This window comes from Elephantulus edwardii, unplaced genomic scaffold (assembly GCF_000299155.1).
Source record: "Elephantulus edwardii isolate Elephantulus edwardi_28Jun2011 unplaced genomic scaffold, EleEdw1.0 scaffold00252, whole genome shotgun sequence".
Lineage (NCBI taxonomy): Eukaryota > Metazoa > Chordata > Mammalia > Macroscelidea > Macroscelididae > Elephantulus > Elephantulus edwardii.
The window spans coordinates 173,911-192,338 of record NW_006400002.1 but is presented as its reverse complement, the minus strand read 5'-3'; the positions used below and the strand labels follow the sequence as shown (position 1 = coordinate 192,338).

At 41.5% G+C, this 18,428-nt stretch overlaps 1 protein-coding gene across 1 annotated transcript in view; it reads left to right on the top strand.

Annotated features, from left to right (window-relative positions):
• Positions 1–7,588: 7,588 nt before the first annotated feature.
• Positions 7,589–18,428, top strand: part of PIFO (primary cilia formation) — a 17,385-nt gene continuing 6,545 nt past the window's right edge. Inside the window, exons 1-5 of the mRNA XM_006899347.1 lie at positions 7,589–7,607; positions 7,826–7,968; positions 8,714–8,812; positions 10,341–10,474; positions 12,533–12,650. Coding sequence (XP_006899409.1) covers positions 7,589–7,607; positions 7,826–7,968; positions 8,714–8,812; positions 10,341–10,474; positions 12,533–12,650 — 513 coding nt within the window. The remainder of the gene's footprint in view (positions 7,608–7,825; positions 7,969–8,713; positions 8,813–10,340; positions 10,475–12,532; positions 12,651–18,428) is intronic.

The following is an 18,428-nucleotide window of genomic DNA, read 5'->3' as shown; positions in this document are numbered from 1 at the left end:
AATGCAGCATAGTATTCCATTGTGCGAATATACCACAGCTTCTCTAGCCATTCGTTTGTTGATGGGCACTTAGGTTGTTCCCAACTCCTTGCTATTGTGAACAAAGCTGCAATAAACATGGGTGTGCAAGGAACCAAAATTTGACTTTAAGTCTATCCCACTCAAATTTCAAAACTATCTCAGAAACAGGTTTGAGCACCAATGAGTGAAGACCAAATGAGCTGTGGGAAGATACCAGGAATATTATCCAAGAAGAATGCAAAATGTCATTAAAGAGGCAAAAGACAAAGATAGATGTCAGATGAAACTCTGAATATTGCATTAGAGTGCTGAGAAGCCAAAGCTAAAGGAAGAAATCAAGAAATTAAAGAGCTGAACAGAAAATGCCAAAGGGCAACTAGGGAAGACAGAGCAACGTATTATAATGAAATGTGCAAGGAGTCAGGAAATCAAAAGGGCCATCCATACTCACTCAGCATTTCTTAAGCTGAAGGAATTGAAAAACAAATTTAAGCCACGAGTGGCAATAGTTAAGGATGCTTTGGCCAGAGTGTTAAATGATCCAAGAAGCATTAAAAGAAGAAGGAAGGAGAACACAGAGTCACTATACCAGAAGGAATTGGCTGACAGAGAAGAATTTCATGAAACAACATATGAGCAAGAGCCTGCAGTGATGAAGGAAGAAGTTCAAGCTGCTCTGAAAGAATTGGCAAAAAAAGTCCCCAGGAATTGATGGCATACCGACTGACATATTTCAACAAACAGATGCTGCACTGGATGTACTCACGAAGTTGTGCCAAGAAATCTGGAAGACAACCACCTGGCCAACTGACTAGAAGAGATTGCTATTTGTTCCCATTCCAAAGAAAGATGACCATGATAGAGTACAGAAATTACTGAACAATATCATTAAGATCACATGCAAGCAAGATTCTGCTGAAAATGATCCAAAAATGACTGGAGCAACACATCAACAGAGAACTGCCAGATGTTCAGGCTTGGTTTAAAAGAGGCCATGGTACTGGGCATATTATAGCTAATGTTAGATGCATCTTGGATGAAAGCAGAGAGTACCAGAGGAATGTCTGTGCTTAATTGACTGTGCAAAGGCTTTTGACTTTGTGGATCACAACAAACTGTGGCTGACTCTGAGAAGAGTAGGAATCCCAGAATATTTGACTGTGTTTATGTGAAACCTATACTTGAACCACGAGGCAGTAGTCAGAACAAAGCAACAAGATACTGCATGGTTCAAAATCGGGAAGGGTGTCCTCCAGGGATGTATTCTGTCTTCATACCTGTTGGGGAATGTTGGGGAGAAAGGGAGGGTCTCTGCCCAGGACAGATTGCCTAAGCTCCAGATAAGTGCAAGCCTCCCAATGGCCTTTAATACAGGGTAGTGAAAGCTCGCCTGTGTTTGGCCGTACAGGCTTGTGAAAGCTCGTTACCTGGGAAGATGGCTGCCATATCTGTTGAGCTGAGAGTAGTCCGCACAAGGCTGAGGCTCTTCTATCCAGTCGGCATGCCTCACGTCTGCAAGTCCACTGTCTTCCTGTTTACTTGCTCATATATAAGTGCGCTGCAGCCAAGAGAGTTAAGCTGGATCAGCTCTCTGAATGGCTCCCGGAGTGGTGTGTCTCCATCGTGCTTACCTCCATCACGATGTTGCTGTTCGTTGCCAGCGAATGGACAGCAACACATACCTTTTCAATCTATACGCAGCACATACCATCCAGGACAAGGGGGAATGTGGCATCAGGATTGGAGGAAGATTAATCGACAACCTGTGTTATGCAGATGACACAACCCTGCTTGCTGAAAATGAGGAGGACCTGAAGTGCTTGCTGCAGAGGATCAAGGACTGCAGCCTTCAATATGGAATGAAGCTCAACATCAAGGGGGAAAAAGATACCACTGGGCCAATTGGCAGCATCATTATGGATGGTGACGAGATCGAGAGTGTTAACAGTTTTCGTTTGCTTGGCTTCACAATCAACACTCTTGGTACCAGCAGCCAGGAAGTCAAGAGACCAATTGCATTGGGAAAGTTGGTTGTCAGAGACCTTGCCAGAGTACTGAAGAGCAATGATGTCAGGGTGGAGACTAAGGTGTGCCTGATCCAGACCATCGTCTTTGCAATTGTGTGCTATGCATCAGAGCTGGACAATGATTAGGGGTGACAGAAAGAAAATTGATATCTTTAAACTGTGATTCTGGAAAAGAGTGTTGAATATACCATGGACTTCTAGAAGAACAAACAGGTTTGTCCTGGAGAGGGTAAAACCAGGCTACTCCTTGGAGGCAAGGACTCTGAAGCTTCGTTTGACATACTTTGGGCATGTTGCAATGAGTGATCGGTCCTTGGATAGGGACATCATGTTTAGGAGGGTGGAGGGACTGTGCAAGAGAGAAAGACCCTCAGTAAGATGGATCTATTCAGTGATTGGAGTAACAGGAGTATGTGTGTAAGTGACAATAAGGTTGGTAAAAGATAGAGCCGGGTTTAGGGATCTTGCACATAGGGTCAATATGAGTGGCAAGTGACTTGATGACACATAACAACAACAACATCTACAAGGTGGAAGGGATCCCCAAATGTAGACACCTTTCCTCAAGGGAGTTTCAGGCTCTTCTCTCACACACCTGAAAGTACTGGCTCTGGGAAAGAGTGTCTCACTTGATGATATCTTGTCTCCTGAAGTTTAGTGTCTTTATTTATCTCTGTAGTGGCACAATTTTTTTTGGACATGTTTTAAGGAGGGACCAGTCCTTGCAGAAAGACATCATGCTTGGTAGGGTGGAGGGGCAGCGCAGGAGGAGAAGGCCTTCTATGAGGTGGATTGATTCAGTGACTGGGGTAATCGAGATGGGAATGTCAGAGACAGTGCAATTGGCACAGGACAGAGCAGAGTTTAGGGCTGTTGTACATATGGTCGCTATGAGTCACAAGAGACTCAATGGCACATAACAACAGTGGCACAATAATCAGGGGTGCTACCATAAGCAATTTCTGTCCAGTGGGGTTTGAAGGCAGCTCTCTTTCTAGCATCTCAGTGTGCCGGCTGAGAAAGTAAGTTTTTCCTCTGATTGCAGCTCTTTGTCCCAAATTCTATCATCCTTTCTGGTCCCTGGGATGACCCTGCAAGGGCAGGCATTTTCAAATGAAGGGACCTTTCCCCATGGGAGTTTCAGGTCCTTCTCTCACAAGCACCTAAAAGTGCTGGCTTTCAGGAAGTGTCTCACCTGCTCTGCTTTGTCTTCTTGAGCTTGCCTTTGAAATTTTGTTTGTCTCTTTTATTTCAGCATTTGTCCCTTTGTTTTCGAATCTTCTCGATGCTTGAGCACAATTTTCAGGGTCTCTTCTGACATCCATTTTAGTCTTTCCCCCCCTCTTCTGTCTCTGTAACAACCTTTTGCTCTCTTCATGGGTATCTTTTATTTCATCCCATAAATCATCTAGTCTTTGATGGAGATGATTTTTAAATTCAGATGGGATTGACTCAAGATAATATTTTGGTTCTTAAAGACTTATTTTCATTTTCTTCAGCTTCAGGTTGAACTTGCACGTAAGTAACTTATGGTCTGTGCCACAATCAGCACCTGGCCTGGTTTTGACTGCTGATACTGAGCTTCTCCAATAATTCTTTCTCCAGATGAAATCAATCTGATTCATTTGCAGTCCTTCAGGTGAGGTATATGTAAAGACCCTTTTTATAACCTGGTTGTGCCTCAGGACCAGGAGAGCCCTCCATCCAAGGAATACCAGGAGCTATAAAAAAGGTGGCTGCCTCCTCACCTATCAAGCACTGTTAGTGGGGATCCTGGTTCTAAATCATTCCTGGATGACCTGCTTCTAAGTTTGGGTTTCACTCATGGCAGAGCAGCTTGCTCGTTGCAATTTATTGAAGCTCAGCCCTTGACACACAAGTTTGTAAAAAAAAAAAAATTAAAAAAGAGAAAGTCTCCCCAAAAAGAGCAAACAAAATAAAAGTAGGAAAAGACACCTTTTGTGTTTTTTTTCAGAAGTATTTGGTATGAATAAAAAAATTGAACATACAAAATTCAATCATTTAAAAAAATTAAAAACTCATTCATTGAATGTCCAGGCTTATTTTTACCACCAAGAGCTCCTTTTTTCTGACTGTCACTCTTTCCCCATTATTTCCAACTTTGGCAATCTAGTCACCAATAACTATTAAGAATTAATTTAAAATAATTATAATTATTCATAATTATTAATTATTCATATTGATTATATGTATATTTATCAATTTTGGACTGAAGAAATCCTAACTATAGATGTATAATCATCCTCAAAGACAGTGATAGTTGCAAGTTTCCTATACTTGGGAAACTCCTAAACCCATCCTAAAATCTAGGAAGTAAAAAAAAAATCGGTAACAATGTTAAAGCCCTAAGGGTTTTTCCTTAGGTCAGTACAGGAATGCTTCCAATCTCACCAGCTATCTTCAGTAACAACTTGTCAACTGCCACACACGGAGCATTGAAAAAGTTTGTTAAACCTACTACCTTGGTATCTCTCTGGAGACTAAGGTGAGTCTGATACAGGCCATGGTCTTTGCTATCACTTGTTATGCATCAGAGAGTTGAACAATGACTAAGGAGGATAGGAGAATTGATGCCTTTGAGCTATGGTGCTGGAGAAGAGTATTGAGGGTACCATGGACTGCTAGGAAAACAGATTCATCCTGGAAAGGGTTAAACCGGGTGGCCCCTTGGAGGCAAGGATTCTGAGGCTCCTTCTAACATACTTTGGACATGTTGTTAAGGAGGGACTAGTCCTTAGAGAGGGACATCACGCTTGGTAGGGTGGAGAGAGAGCACAGGAGGGGAAGATTCTCTAGGAGGTGGATTGATTTAGTGACTGGGGTAATCGGGAGTGTCCAAGACAGTGCGATTGGCACAGGGCAGAGCAGAGTTTAGGGCTGTTGTACATAGGGTCGCTATGAGTCGCAAGTGACTCCACGGCACATAACAACAACCTTAGTTACTCCTGTCAACAAGGCAACCAGTTGCCTCAAAATCCATTTGAATTCACCTGTGGCCCCCTGTGTTTCAGAGCAGAACCACTTCTTGGGATTTACATGACTGGGACATTTTCAGAAACACACTGCCAGGTCTTTTCTCTGAAGAGACTTCTGGGTGGGATCCAAATGCCAGACTTGAACCTGGAGTGCCCTTCACCAACCAACAGAAAGAAAATCTCATTTTCAATTTAGAGAGTAGGAAATTGAGGTTTATATGACTGTTGTTGTTGTTGTTATGTGCCGTCGAGTAGCGACCCTATGCACAACAGCCCTAAACCCTGCTCTATCCTGCGCCAACCGCACCGCCTCTGACACACCCATCCCGATTACCCCAGTCACCGAATCAATCCATCTCATAGAGGGTCTTCCCCTCCTGCGTTGTCCCTCAACCCTCCCAAGCATGATGTCCCTCTCCAAGGACCCGTCCCTCCTGGCAACATGTCCAAAGTATGTCAGACGAAGCCCCAGAATCCTTGCCTCCAAGGAGTAGCTTGGTTTAATCCTCTCCAAGATAAATGTGTTTGTTTTCCTGGCAGTCCAGGGTACATTCAGTACCCTTCTCCAGCACCACAGCTCAAAAGCATCCACTCTCCTTCTGTCCTCCCTAGTCATTGTCCAACTCTCTGATGCATAACAAGTGATTGCAAATACCATGGCCTGTATCAGGCGCACCTTAGTCTCCAGAGAGATACTGTTGGTCCTGAGTGCTTTAGAGAGGTCCCTAACAGCAGACTTTCCCATTGCGATACGCTTTTTGATTTCCTGACTGCTGGTGCCAAGAGTGTTGACTGTGGAGCCGAGCAAACTGAAGCTGTGAACAATCTCTTCACCATCCATCCTGATGCTGCCAAGTGGTCCAGTGGTGAGAATCTTTGTCTTCTTGACATTGAGCCTCAGTCCATACTGAAGGCTGCAGTCCTTGACCCTTCGCAGCAAGTGCATGAGGTCCTCCTCAGTTTCAGCAAGCAGGGTTGTGTCATCTGCATAACACAGATTGTTAATAGATCTGCCACCAATCCTGATGCCACAATTCTCCTCATAGAGCCCAGCCTCTCGGATAATCTGCTCTGCATACATGTTGAAAAGGTATGGAGACAGGATGCATCCCTGGCATACACCCTTCCCAATTTTGAACCATGCACTGTTACCCTGCTCTGTTCTGACAACTGCCTCTTGGTCCAAGTATAGGTTTCGCATTAGCACAATTAAATGTTCTGGGATTCCCATTCTTCTCAGAGTCAGCCACAGTTTGTTATGATCCACACAGTCAAATGCCTTTGCATAATCAATGAAACACAGATAGACATTCTTCTGGTATTCTCTGCTTTCAGCCAAGATCCATCTAACATCAGCAACAATATCCCTAGTACCACGACCCCTTCTAAACCCAGCCTGGACTTCCGGCAGAACAGACCACCAATTACTCATATGCAAGTTCAAGCTGAAGCTGAGGAAAATTAAACCAAATCCACAGGAGCCAAAATATGACTAGCAAAGATATTTTTAGGGCGCTCTCTTGGCCTAGTGAATAAAGCATTTCCATTGGAATCCACCAGCTGTTCTGCTGAAAAATGGGCATTCTTCTCCCCTGCAATTTACAACCTCTGAAAACCTGCTAGAGGTTCAGTCATGAGTCAATTCCCACTTTATGGCAATAAGATGACAAAAAGCTTAAAACCTATTAGGTCCTTTAAAAGATGTCAAAGGTCTTAGCCCTTTAACTATCTGCCACAAATAATAGCGTAGCAAGACTAAAATGGTTTGAAGAAACATGGATTTGTGTGTGTCATTTCAAAATGCATCTGGTGACGTTCCAGAGTTATAGTAATCCTATAGGACCAACTGGAACAATCCATAGTTTCCTAGGCTCTGATCCCCAGTTCTTTCCTCTTGCAGAGCAGCTGCAGGATTCCAATCACAGAATTTTCAGTTAATAGTCAAGTTGCTCTAACCATTACACTACCAGATAACCTTGAAAATTGGGCCTTCTAAACAGGGAACAGCTGAAAGCCCTAGGTGGCATAAATGGTTACCATTTTCAGCTAACAGAAAAAGGGTGATGGTCTAGTGATCTACTTCGCCATGAGTCAGAGTTCACTCCTTGCAACTGGTTTAAGACAGAGATCAGTATCCTTCTGTTCGTTCCCTGTCCCCATCCCCTCCATTGGTATTGCTCTAGGAGTTGCCCAAGGAGCCCACCCAGATACACTATCACCGTAGCAGCTGCTTTTTCCTCTTTTAGATCCTAGCAGTCTCATATGGAAGCACTCTCTGCTTCCACTGCAACACGTTGCCAACAGCAAGATTCCAGTGTATTTCTGAACACCCTCTCACCCCGGAGACTCCACACTTTCGGGCCCAACAAGGTCTCTTCCTCCTGTGGTTTACAATTCCTTGGATATTCTCCGCCCCGCCCGAGCCTCGCGTGCAGGCTTGTTGCGCAGGCGCATTCGAGGCCCACAGCTGCGGGTGAGCCCGGGGCTTCTCCGTTTCCTAGACAACAACCATACACAAATGCTAGCCCCAAAGGCTCAAGCAAGATGTGGCACAGCAATGCTGGTGAGGCGGTAGTCGTTGGTAGAGGGTAGGAGGAAGGAGAAGGCAGGGAGGCTGGGGAAAATGAAGGGAAAAGAAGCGTTCTCCGTGGCGTTGGTTCAGGTTTTTATTAAAAGGACGGTTGGCGGCGCATAGCCCATTGCATTTCATCCTTCTGCACCTTGGTGCTCAGACTGAGATGCCTTCTCTTATGTAGAATTCCCCTCTTTCTTGCTCTCCAGAGGCCCTGCTTAACTATTCTTTTGGATCGTGTCAAAAGCGAGAAGTCTTTCCTTTCTACACTCCTTCAGACTTGATGGGGAACAAGTATCCTCCTCTGAGAGGAGTTCCCCACAGAGGACCTGGAAGATACATAACAGAAGATGTGAGTATTCACCACCCCTTAGATGAGTCCCGGGCTATCTTTAGATATGCAGTGTTGATGGAAGAAAAACTTTACAGGATTTGTGATCTTTTGGGTCCCCAGCAGTATGTCTACAACCAGCCGTTCCTGCTGGGGTTTGAGAGTCACTGGCCATTGCCTCCTCCTCCTTCCCCACCAAACTCAGACTTAGGTCTCTATCCCATTCACACCTTCAAAGACTTGTGAACCAGTGCCAGTGCTCCCATTAGAACAAGCCTGGACTGTTAATATGCAAGGAAGTAGGTTTATAAAATAGCAGTGTAATCCAGCTGACAGTTACTTTAGAGCACATTCAGCTCTTTGGAGCTCAGAGGACAAGATTCATTAGAATGCATGGAAAGATTATTTACTCCCTTTGCCTTGGGATGTAGTCATAGTGTGCTGTGCTGTTCCATCAGCAGCTCCGTGAGAGAAAGTCTCCTCCTGCTACAATTTATAGTCTATAAACCCCATCTAGGGTTACTGAGTCAGAATCAACCACAGAAGTGAGTTTGAGATTTGAGTTTACCCAGCCCTGTTTCTTTGCAACTATAACTATGTTGCTTATGTAATTGTGTGATGTGGTGCTGGTGTATTGACCTTGAAAGCACAAAGACAAGGAAGAAAGAGTAGTCACTTACAGAGAAGACTTAGCACAATCCAAGTTCCATTCAAGCAAACTATGATTATAATGTTTTCTTCCTTCTTTTTTACATTCCACCTGAAGAAATATGGGTTGGCAGAAAACCTCGCTAAGATCCCAACCAGTAAAAAAGGATATGCTCTTGGAGCCAGAACAGGTTTCAGATTTCAAGTAATCAACAAGGTTAGAAATTACTGAGATTTACATATTTAACTGTGATCCATGTTATAGTATTTGTAATGGAGAGAAAAGGGCAGGGGGTGGGGAGAGATTACCTAAATGCATATGCCCTGGAATTCAGGAAAAGTAGGCCTAGGGGAAGCTACTAAGGAAAAGCCTACATGAACTGTTTGGACAGTCATATTGCCAATGTATGTCTGAGTAGATTGAAAAGAATTAGAAAATAATTCATCTCCAAGAGTTGGGAAGAAATCATCCCTAAACAAGGTTTTGCTACTGAAGTTAGTATGCTAGAAGCTGTGTTTATGTACCTGAAATTGCTTTATCAGTTAGAAAACAAATTCTCACTTAACCACTCTTGTGTGAATGAACCTCAAGTCCAAAGGATCTCAAAGGTCTGTAGGTGGTGCAGTTTGTGCTTGAGTAGTAAATTGGCAGTTCAGATCGCCCAGAAGTGACACAGAATAAAGGCCTGGTGATCACCTTTCCAAAAGATTACAACCAAGAGAACGCTACGGGAAGTTCTACTATATAACACGTGGAGTTATATCTACTGGACAATTTTCTAACAGTTGTAACTCAAGGGGTGCTATAGCTATGCTGGATCTAAAAAATATCTCGTGAGGTTATGAGATTTTGACCCCCACCTATAGTTACTGCTAGACAGTTACATTAGCCCTCTGTATAATTTGGTTTACTTCTACATGCTAAGCATGGTGTAATTTTAGGTAGCTGAACCATAACCCTATATTGATTGTTCTATCTACTGTAGGTCTGTTTAAGGAGCCTTGGTGGTGTAGTGCATTATGAGTTGAACTGCTAACCAAAGGTCAGTGGTTCAAATCCACCAGATGCTCTGTGGCAGAAAGGTGGGTCATTTCCTCCTATAAAGATTTGTAGCCAAGGAAACCCCATGGAAGGTCACCATGCATTGGAATTGGCTCCATGACAGGGAGGGGATGAATGGTAGATAAGCCTGTTTACAAGTCCTGGTGACATAGTAGGGAGCACTGGTCGCTCAGTGAGTAGGGAGTTGCACTGCCAATCCAAAGGCAAGAGGTTCACATCCACCATCTGCTCTGTGGGAGAAAGAATGGGCAATCTCCTCTTGTGTACTTTATAGCCTCTGAAAACCTGCTTCAGAGTCAGCTATTTGTCAATTCTGATTTGATGGCAATGAGTGTATTGGCACAGTGGATTAAGCATTGCGATGTTAAGCAAAAGGTCCATATTCGAACCTACCAGCTACTGTGCAGGAGAAAAGTGAGGCAGTTTGCTCTCATAAAGATTCCAAGCCTCAGATACCCTGTAGGACTCAGACCTAGAGGATTGTTTTGAGTCAGAATCTATTTGGTGGCAGTAGATGGTTTGACAGGACTGTTTCTTGTTGTAGTTTGAAGTGAGTGAACCATAGTAAAGGATGGTTCTGATTTTTGCACCTAGAAGATTATAGGGGTGTGTGTGTGTGTGTGTGTGTGTGTGTGTGTTTGTATCTCCCTCTAACTTATGTTAATCTTTTTCTTGGAAACAGAATGCAACATTTTACCCAGGCATGTACCAGACAGTACCTTCTCCTGATGAAAGACACAAGCAGGCTTTTGTCCCATTTAATGTCATGTTGCCTCGATGTAGAAAGTATGATTCAGAAAAGGACTTTTATCCTGGGTATGTCTTCTATTATCTCTTGCATTTTTGTAAACATCTTCTCACTCATTGCCATTGAGTCAAAACTAACTCATAGCTGGGACTCCAGGAGGTTTTGGGGAGACTGTAAATTGCACAGGAGATTTTTCCTCTCTCCCCTGCAGAACTGCTGTTGGAAAGCAACAAGAAAAGAAGTGCATAGAAGGGTTTTTATCCAGCACACCCCACTAAGTAAGACCCGACTCTGTTTTTGAACATTTACCCTCTTGCCATTAAATTCTTTACCATTATCAAATTGTGGAATCATAGTCATTGATTCAATAAGATTGGATTTTAATATGCCAAGCATTCTTGTGAATTCTAGAAATTTAGCTGTAAACCTATAATACCAGGCTCCAGATTTCTTCTAGTTCACATTCTAAAGACCAGAATGTAGTGTGAGAAGCAAACAAGCAAGAAAATCCATGGTGATAAGAATGACAGTACAATGTATTGGTCCAACTATGGGAAAATTCTGAGATTAAGGTGCCTTATTAATAATTATGCCAGAATATTAGCAGCTAGACAGTGTCTAAGGAACAAACCAGGAAATACAGGAGCCTGGTATTAGGTTCTTTGAAGAAAATGAAACAAGATGATGATAGCAGGGATTTTCAAGAAGAATTTAAGAAAATGGTTTTTGAACTGGAACGTGGACAACAAGAATGAGGCAGCTCCATGCAGATCTGTGAACAAAACTTTTCTTTTCTTTTTTGTACCATCAAATTGGATCCAACTGGCACAGGAGAAGATTGTCCCTCCTTTTCCAGTGGAGCATCTGGTGGATTTGAACTGTACACCTTGAGAATTGCAGTATAGCTTCTTGCCAGTAAGCCATCACAGCTAACTTAAACAAAGCTTTTCAAGAGAAAGGAAGTGTAAAGGCCATATGTTGGGAGGGAATTTGGTGTGAAGAAGTGAAGGTTAGTATGGCTGGAGTATAATGAGCAAGCAAGAAAGAGGAGAGATCAGACAAAGAAGCTGGGGATAGATGCTGCATGTCTTGCAGGCTATGCAGTTTAACCTAAATGCTGTAGGAATACACTCAGGATTTTTAGGGCAGTGGAATTACATGGCAAAGGCGCTAGTGGCCTAGTGGTTAGGGAGTTGCACTGTCAGCTCAAAGATATGGTATAAATCCACCAGCTGCTCCAAGGGAGAAAGATGGGAAATCACCTCTGTACGATTTATAGACTCTGAAAAACCCACTAGAAGGTCAGCTGTGAGTTGGTTCTGACTCAACAGCCATCAATAATTACAACAGAGTAAAGGGTCATTGTGTGTCTTTTATGGAAGAAAAATTCAAGAATTGTAATGATTAAGGAAATGGTAGTGTGGACCTCCAGGCCAGCTCTTTCTTCTGCACCATATAGTTTTTGAGGAGGGTCTGGCAGCCTAGTGGTAAGGAGTTGTGCTGCCAACCCAAAGGCACATCATTCTGATCCAGCAACTGCTCTGCGAAAGAAAGATGGACAGTCTTCTATGTGATTTACGACCTCTGATAATCCACTGGAGAGTCAGCTATGAGTTGGTTCCAACTTGACAGTGCATTACAACAACATAGAGTTTTCACAGTAAAAGACAAAATGTGACGAACACAGATAATTTTTAAGTAACCTCACCATCAATAAAATTTAACTGCTTTACTGTCCCTGGAGATTTTTTTTTAAAAATCACTGGAAAGTTAAATTAGCACTTTTCTCCTCATTTCAATTCCTAGGCAGCAAGAATTCATTACTTGTGATAACCTCTTTCATCACTTGCCACTTCTGGCATCTACTAGTCTCTTAGCTAAGGAAACTGAGTTACAGAAATATTTTTCAAAGCAGGATCACTCTTTATCCTACCTAGCTGGATGTCAAGACAGACTATCTTTAACAGCTAATTAGAGGTATGCTATCAGGCAAAGGAGCCCCATACTCACCCAACACTAAAAAGCTAGTCCCACAGATCGAGAATTCAAGGATAGCTGTGGTAATGATAAAATTGATGCATGAATACTAACTCATCTGACACAATGTGTAATATTTTTATTACCAGGCCTGGCTCATACAACCCAGAGATAAAGCCTCCTCGAAAAGTTACTTGGCCAATGAAATTTGGATCTCCAGACTGGGCTCAGGTTCCATGTCTGCAGAAAAGAAGCTTAAGATCAGAGGTAATAGGAATGGACATCAAGGGTATGATGGTTGTTCAGTGGTTAGATCCACACCTTCTGTACATGATAACGAAGTTTAATTCCTTCCCTTATGTGTAGCAATCACCTGCCTGTTTGTGGTGGTTTGCATATGTATGATGTTAAGCAGGTTTTATCAGAGCTTCTAGATTAAGACAGGGTAGTAAGAAATGCCAAATAATCGACTTGTAAAGACTCAACCAGTAAAAGCCCTAGGATCACAGTGGTCTGCTCTAGTTGTATACAGGGTCCCATGAGTCATGGGTTGACTCAGTGACAACTAACAGAAATATTCGAACACTTTATCTGATTTGGTCCTGTGTTTAGGGTTTATAACCCAAGAAGCTGTAGAAGAGCTCAGGAAGTTCTTGAATCCTTAAAATCATATGCAAAATTTTTATGCATATGCATAAGAGTGTGCATATGTATTTATATGTTTCACATGAGCACAATTAAAATGTTACAACATTCTCATTTTTCTCAATGTTATCCGTGATTTGTAATGATACTCACAGTCACACACCTTTGCATATTCAACCTCACAAAACAAATAAACATCTTTCAGGTATTCTCTACTTTCAGCGAATATCTGTGAGACATAAGTAAAGACAGTCATCAGTGCATGACCTCTTCTGAATCCACCTTGAATTTCTGGCAATTCCCTATCAGTAGACTGTTCCAGATGGTTTTAAATAATATTCAGCAAGATTTTATTTGCATGTGTTATTAATGAGATAGTGGGTAATTTCTGTGCTCTGTTGGATTGCATGTTGTGCAATGGGAACAATATGGATCTCTTCCAGTCAGTTGGCCAGGTCTTCTAAATTTCTTGGCATAGACTGGTGAGCACATCTAGGATTGCATCTGTTTGTTGAAATATGTGAGTTGGCATTCCATCAGGTTCTGGGGCCATGTTTTTCACCAAAGCCTTCAGTGTAACTTTAATTTTTTCCTTCATTACCATTGCTTCTTGATCATATGCTATTTCCTGAAATGGTTCAGTGACACCGTATAATTTTTGGTTCCGTGACTGTACTCCATCTTCTTTTGATGTTTCCTGCATCATTCAGGATTTTTCCCATAGAATGCTTCAGTATTGCAACTCAAGCTTGAAGTTGTTCTTCCTTTCTTTCAACTTGAGAAATGCCAAGCATACTCCCTTTTAGTTTTCTGACTCCAACTCTGTGAACATTTAATTTTAATACTTTGCTGCTGCTTCTTTTTCTTCTTGAGATGCTCTTTAGAATCCTCTCTTAAGTTTCCTTATTTCAGCATTTATTCCCTTTGTTTTGACCTCACTACATTCTAAGTGCAATTTTTAGAGTCTCTCCTGACATCTGTTTTGGTCTTTTCCCCCTTTGTCCTTGTAATGACGTTTTGCTTTCTTCACGGATGATGTCCTTGATGTCATCCCACAGCTTATCTGGTCTTCAATCATTAGTGCTCACTATACCAAATCTATTCTTGAGACAGTTTTATTATCCAGTTGGGATAGATTTAAAATCATATTTTGGTCACTGTGGACTTTAAAACTTTTTCTTCAACTTTGCTTGAACTTGCACATGAGTATCTGGGGGTCTCTTCCACAGTTAGGCCCTAGCCTTGTCCATCTCCAGTCACATTTGTCAGCAAAGCCATATTTTCAACTTCTTCAACTTTTGTATTCTAGTGACCGGTAAATATTAATATGTCTTGATTGCATTTTTTTATCAATTTCATGGGAAAGATAGGTTGTTGTTTTGTACTGTCGAATTAGAACTGACTCTTTACAGACCCTCTGGTGAATTTTTAGAGGCAGTAAATTACAAGGGAGAAGATTGTCCGTCTTTCTCCTATGGAGCAGCTCATGGATTAGAACCATGTAAATCCTCAATTTCTTCATTTTGGGATTTAGTTGTTGGAACATATATTTGAATCATAGTTGTATTAACTGGCCTTCCTTGTATGGATAATATTTAGAAAAAGGAGAATCCCAGAATGGTTAATAGTGCTCATGCTAAGCCTACGCATAGACAAAGAAGCAGTTGTCCAGATAGAAAAAGGAGATACTTCATGCTTTTAAATCATGAAGAAAAGCTGTGCATCAAGCTTCTATCTTTTGTCCACATTTATTCAATCTATATGCTGAGCAAATCATATTGGAAGCTGGACTATATGAAAAAGAATGTGGCATAAGGATTGAAGGCTCATCAAAAACTTGTTTTATGCCAAAGACACAACCTTGCTTGCTGAAAGTATATTCAAGACACTACAGAAGAGCAGAGATTGTTGTTGTTGTTGTTAGATTCCGTTGAGTCCAGTACGACTTGCAGCGATCCTATGAACAAAAGATTTGAATGCTGTCTTAACCTGTGTCATCCTCACACTTCCTAACACATTAGAGCCAATTGTGGCAGTCCCTGCATCAGTCCACCTAGTCGAGGGTCTTCTTCTCCTTCACCGACCCTCCATTCTTCCCAGTGTCATGTCCTTTTCTAAGGAATAGACCCTTCTAGCAAACATGCTCAAAGTATGTGAGTCAAAGCTTCATTATTCTTGCCTCCAAAGAGTATTCTGGGTGCACCTCTCCAAGACACATTTTTCTTTTGCCAGTCCATGGGATGTTCTGCACTCGTTCTCAACACCACAGCTCAAGGGCATCAGTTCTTCCACTGTCATACTGGTTCATTGTCCAGCTCTCAGATGCGTAGCAAATGAAGACTATGGTCTGAATCAAGCTGAGTGAAATATTTCAGTCGCAAGAGGCAAATGCTGTATAACACCACTGTTATAAAACAGGACTGACATGGGAATTTAGGGGAAAGAAAGAAATTAGGGGATAAATAATGAATACTGCATTGAGACAGAGGAAAGAAAGAACTGTTTTAAAGAAATATATGATTACACGTTATTTGTATGTTAGAATTCCAGAATAAGTGGTGCATAGTAGAGTGGACTGGGGAAGGGGGCATAGGGAGGAAATTATGCAGCAATGAATAAATATTTTTTTTAAAAAAGTGAACTGGGAGTTAGGGAGGAAAATGTAAAAGAAAGAGAGAGAGAGAGAGAGAGAGAGAAAATCCAACTTTTCTGTAAATTTTCATTAAAGTCACAATTTTTAAAAAGAAAAACTATGGCCTGAATCAGACACACCTTAGTCCTCAAACAGACATCATTACTCCTCAATAATTTGGAAAGGTCCCTAACTTCAGATTTTCCCAGTGCATTACTTCTCTTTATTTCCTGCTTGTACAAAGGGTGTTAATGGTAGATCCAAGCAAGATGAATTTGGTGACAGTTTCAATCTCTTCTCCATTCATCATGATGTTGCCTATCAGTCCAGTGGTAAGAATCTTTGTTTTCTTGATACTGAGATGCAATCCATACTTCTTTATCTTCTAAAACAAGTGCTGTACTGAGATCAAAGATTATAGTCTTCCGTATAGGAGCTGATACTTCTTCGTTGTTGTTTTTTGTTATGTGCCATCAAGTCACCTGCAACTCATTAGTTCTGAAACCTGCCCTATCCTGAGCCAATTTCATGATCTCCAAAAAAACCTAATCCCACCCATATCTCCATTCAGTGTGTCAATCCATCTCATCCTGGTCTTCCTCCATCCTTCCAAGCTCCCCAAGGACTGGTCCCTCCTGGCCACGTGTATGTGAAACAGAGCCTCAAAATCCTTGCAGCCCAGTTTCATCTCCAGGACAGGTCTGTTTGTTCTCTTGGCAGTCCCTATGTTCAGTACTCTTCTCCAGCACCACAACTCAAAAGCATTGATCCTTCTTCTGTCATCCTTAGTTAATATCCAGCTACCAGATGCATAGCAAGTGATTGTGAAGACCATGGCCTGGATCAGACGCACCTTAGTCTCCAGACTGACATTGTTGCTCTTCAGTACGCTAGAGAGGTCCCTGACAGCTGACTTTCGCAATGCAATTCATCTCTTGATTTCCTGACTGCTGATGTCAACAGTGTTGATTGTGGAAGCAAGCTGAAGTTATCAACAATCTCAAACTGTTCTCCATCCATCTTGAAGCTGCCAGTTAGCCCAGTGGTGACAATCTTTGTCTTCTTGATGTTAAGCTTCAATTCATATTGAGGACTACAGTCCTTGACTTTCTGCAGCAAGAACTTCATGTCCTCTTCAGTTCTGGCAATCAAGATTATGTCATCTGCATAATGCAGGTTGTTGATGAGTCTCCCTCCAATCCTGTTGCCACTTCCTCCTAATGAAGTCTAGCCTGATCGGTTCTAGAGTTCTTCCAAACTTTTCTCTTATGAAGCTTATAGGGGTTGTTTTTGTTGTTTGTTTGTTTGTTTTTTAACTCCTATGTCTTTTAAAAAAACTATACTAGTTTATTTACAAAATCAGAATACATTATTTTCCAAAACAGATTCTTCCAATTTTCCTCACTCACCTATTAAATTGTATAACTCTGTGATTAATCCCCCCTTGCTCTGCACATTCTCATCCCTCTGCTTCCACCCTCCTTCTACCTTGTGTCCTTATACTCATTCTACAATAATGGTTTTATACAATATACTCCTATATCCTTGATCCATTCTTAGTTGATTTTTGTGTATGGTGTGAGGTGAGGGTCTTGCTTAAGTTTTTACAGATACTTTTCCAATTTTTCCAACACCATTTGTGAAAGAAGGTTGTTGTTTTTTCTGTTTGTTTGTTTTCCCACTTAACTAATTTTATTTCCTTGACACAAATCAGTCGACCACAGATAAATGAGCTGATTTCTGGGTTTTCAAATATATTCCATTGATCTATATGTCTGTCACTATACCTGTATCACTATGTCTTGACCACCATGGCTGTGTAGTAAGATTTGAGATTAGGGAGTGATATGCCTCCTATCTTGTTTCTCTTTATCAGGAGTGTTTTACTTATTCAGAGTCTCTTTCCAGATGAAATTGGAAGTTGCCTTTTCCATCTCCTTGAAGAATGGAATTGGTATTTGTATTGGGATTGCATTGAATCTGTAGATTACCTTTGGTGGAATTGTAATTTTCACAATATTAAGTCTTCCTATCCATAAGCATGGTATATTCTTCCATTTCTCAGGTCTCTTTTTGTTTATTGTAGTAATGTTTCATAAATTTCTTTTAATAGATCTTTTGTGTTTTTTATTCCTAAGTATTTGATCTTGTTGTTAGCTATTGTGTTGGGTATTGTTTTTAAATATCTTTTATTATTAATTTCAATGAAAATTTACAGAGACTTTGGATTTCCATTCATTCATTGTTGCACTTTTCTCCCCACTCACACCTCTCCCCCTCCCCAGAACACTCCCTCTTGGAAAAGTAAAAGAAAAATTCTTTCATTGTTCTACAATCTCTCTCCTCAGGTCCACTCCACTATGCAGACTTCGCTGGACTTCTGTCATGACAAAAATACCTAATCACATATCCCTTTTAAACAGTTTTCTCCCTCGTCTGTTTCAATGCAGTATACATTATTGAACCCGTATTTCTCAGTCTCCCCCGAACCCCAATGTCAGTCCTGTTTTACAACAGTGGCACTGTGCAGTATTTGTCCTTTTGTGACTGAGATACTTCACTCAGCTTAATGTCCTCCAGGATAACCCATTTTGAATAATATTGCATGAGTTCCTTGTTTTCAATGCAGTATAATATTCCATTGTGTGAATATACTACCGCTTCTCTATCCATTCGTTTGTTGATGGGCACTTAGGTTTTTCCAACTCCTTGCTATTGTGAACAAATCTGTGATAAACATGGGTGTGCATATAACTGCTTGGGTGGCA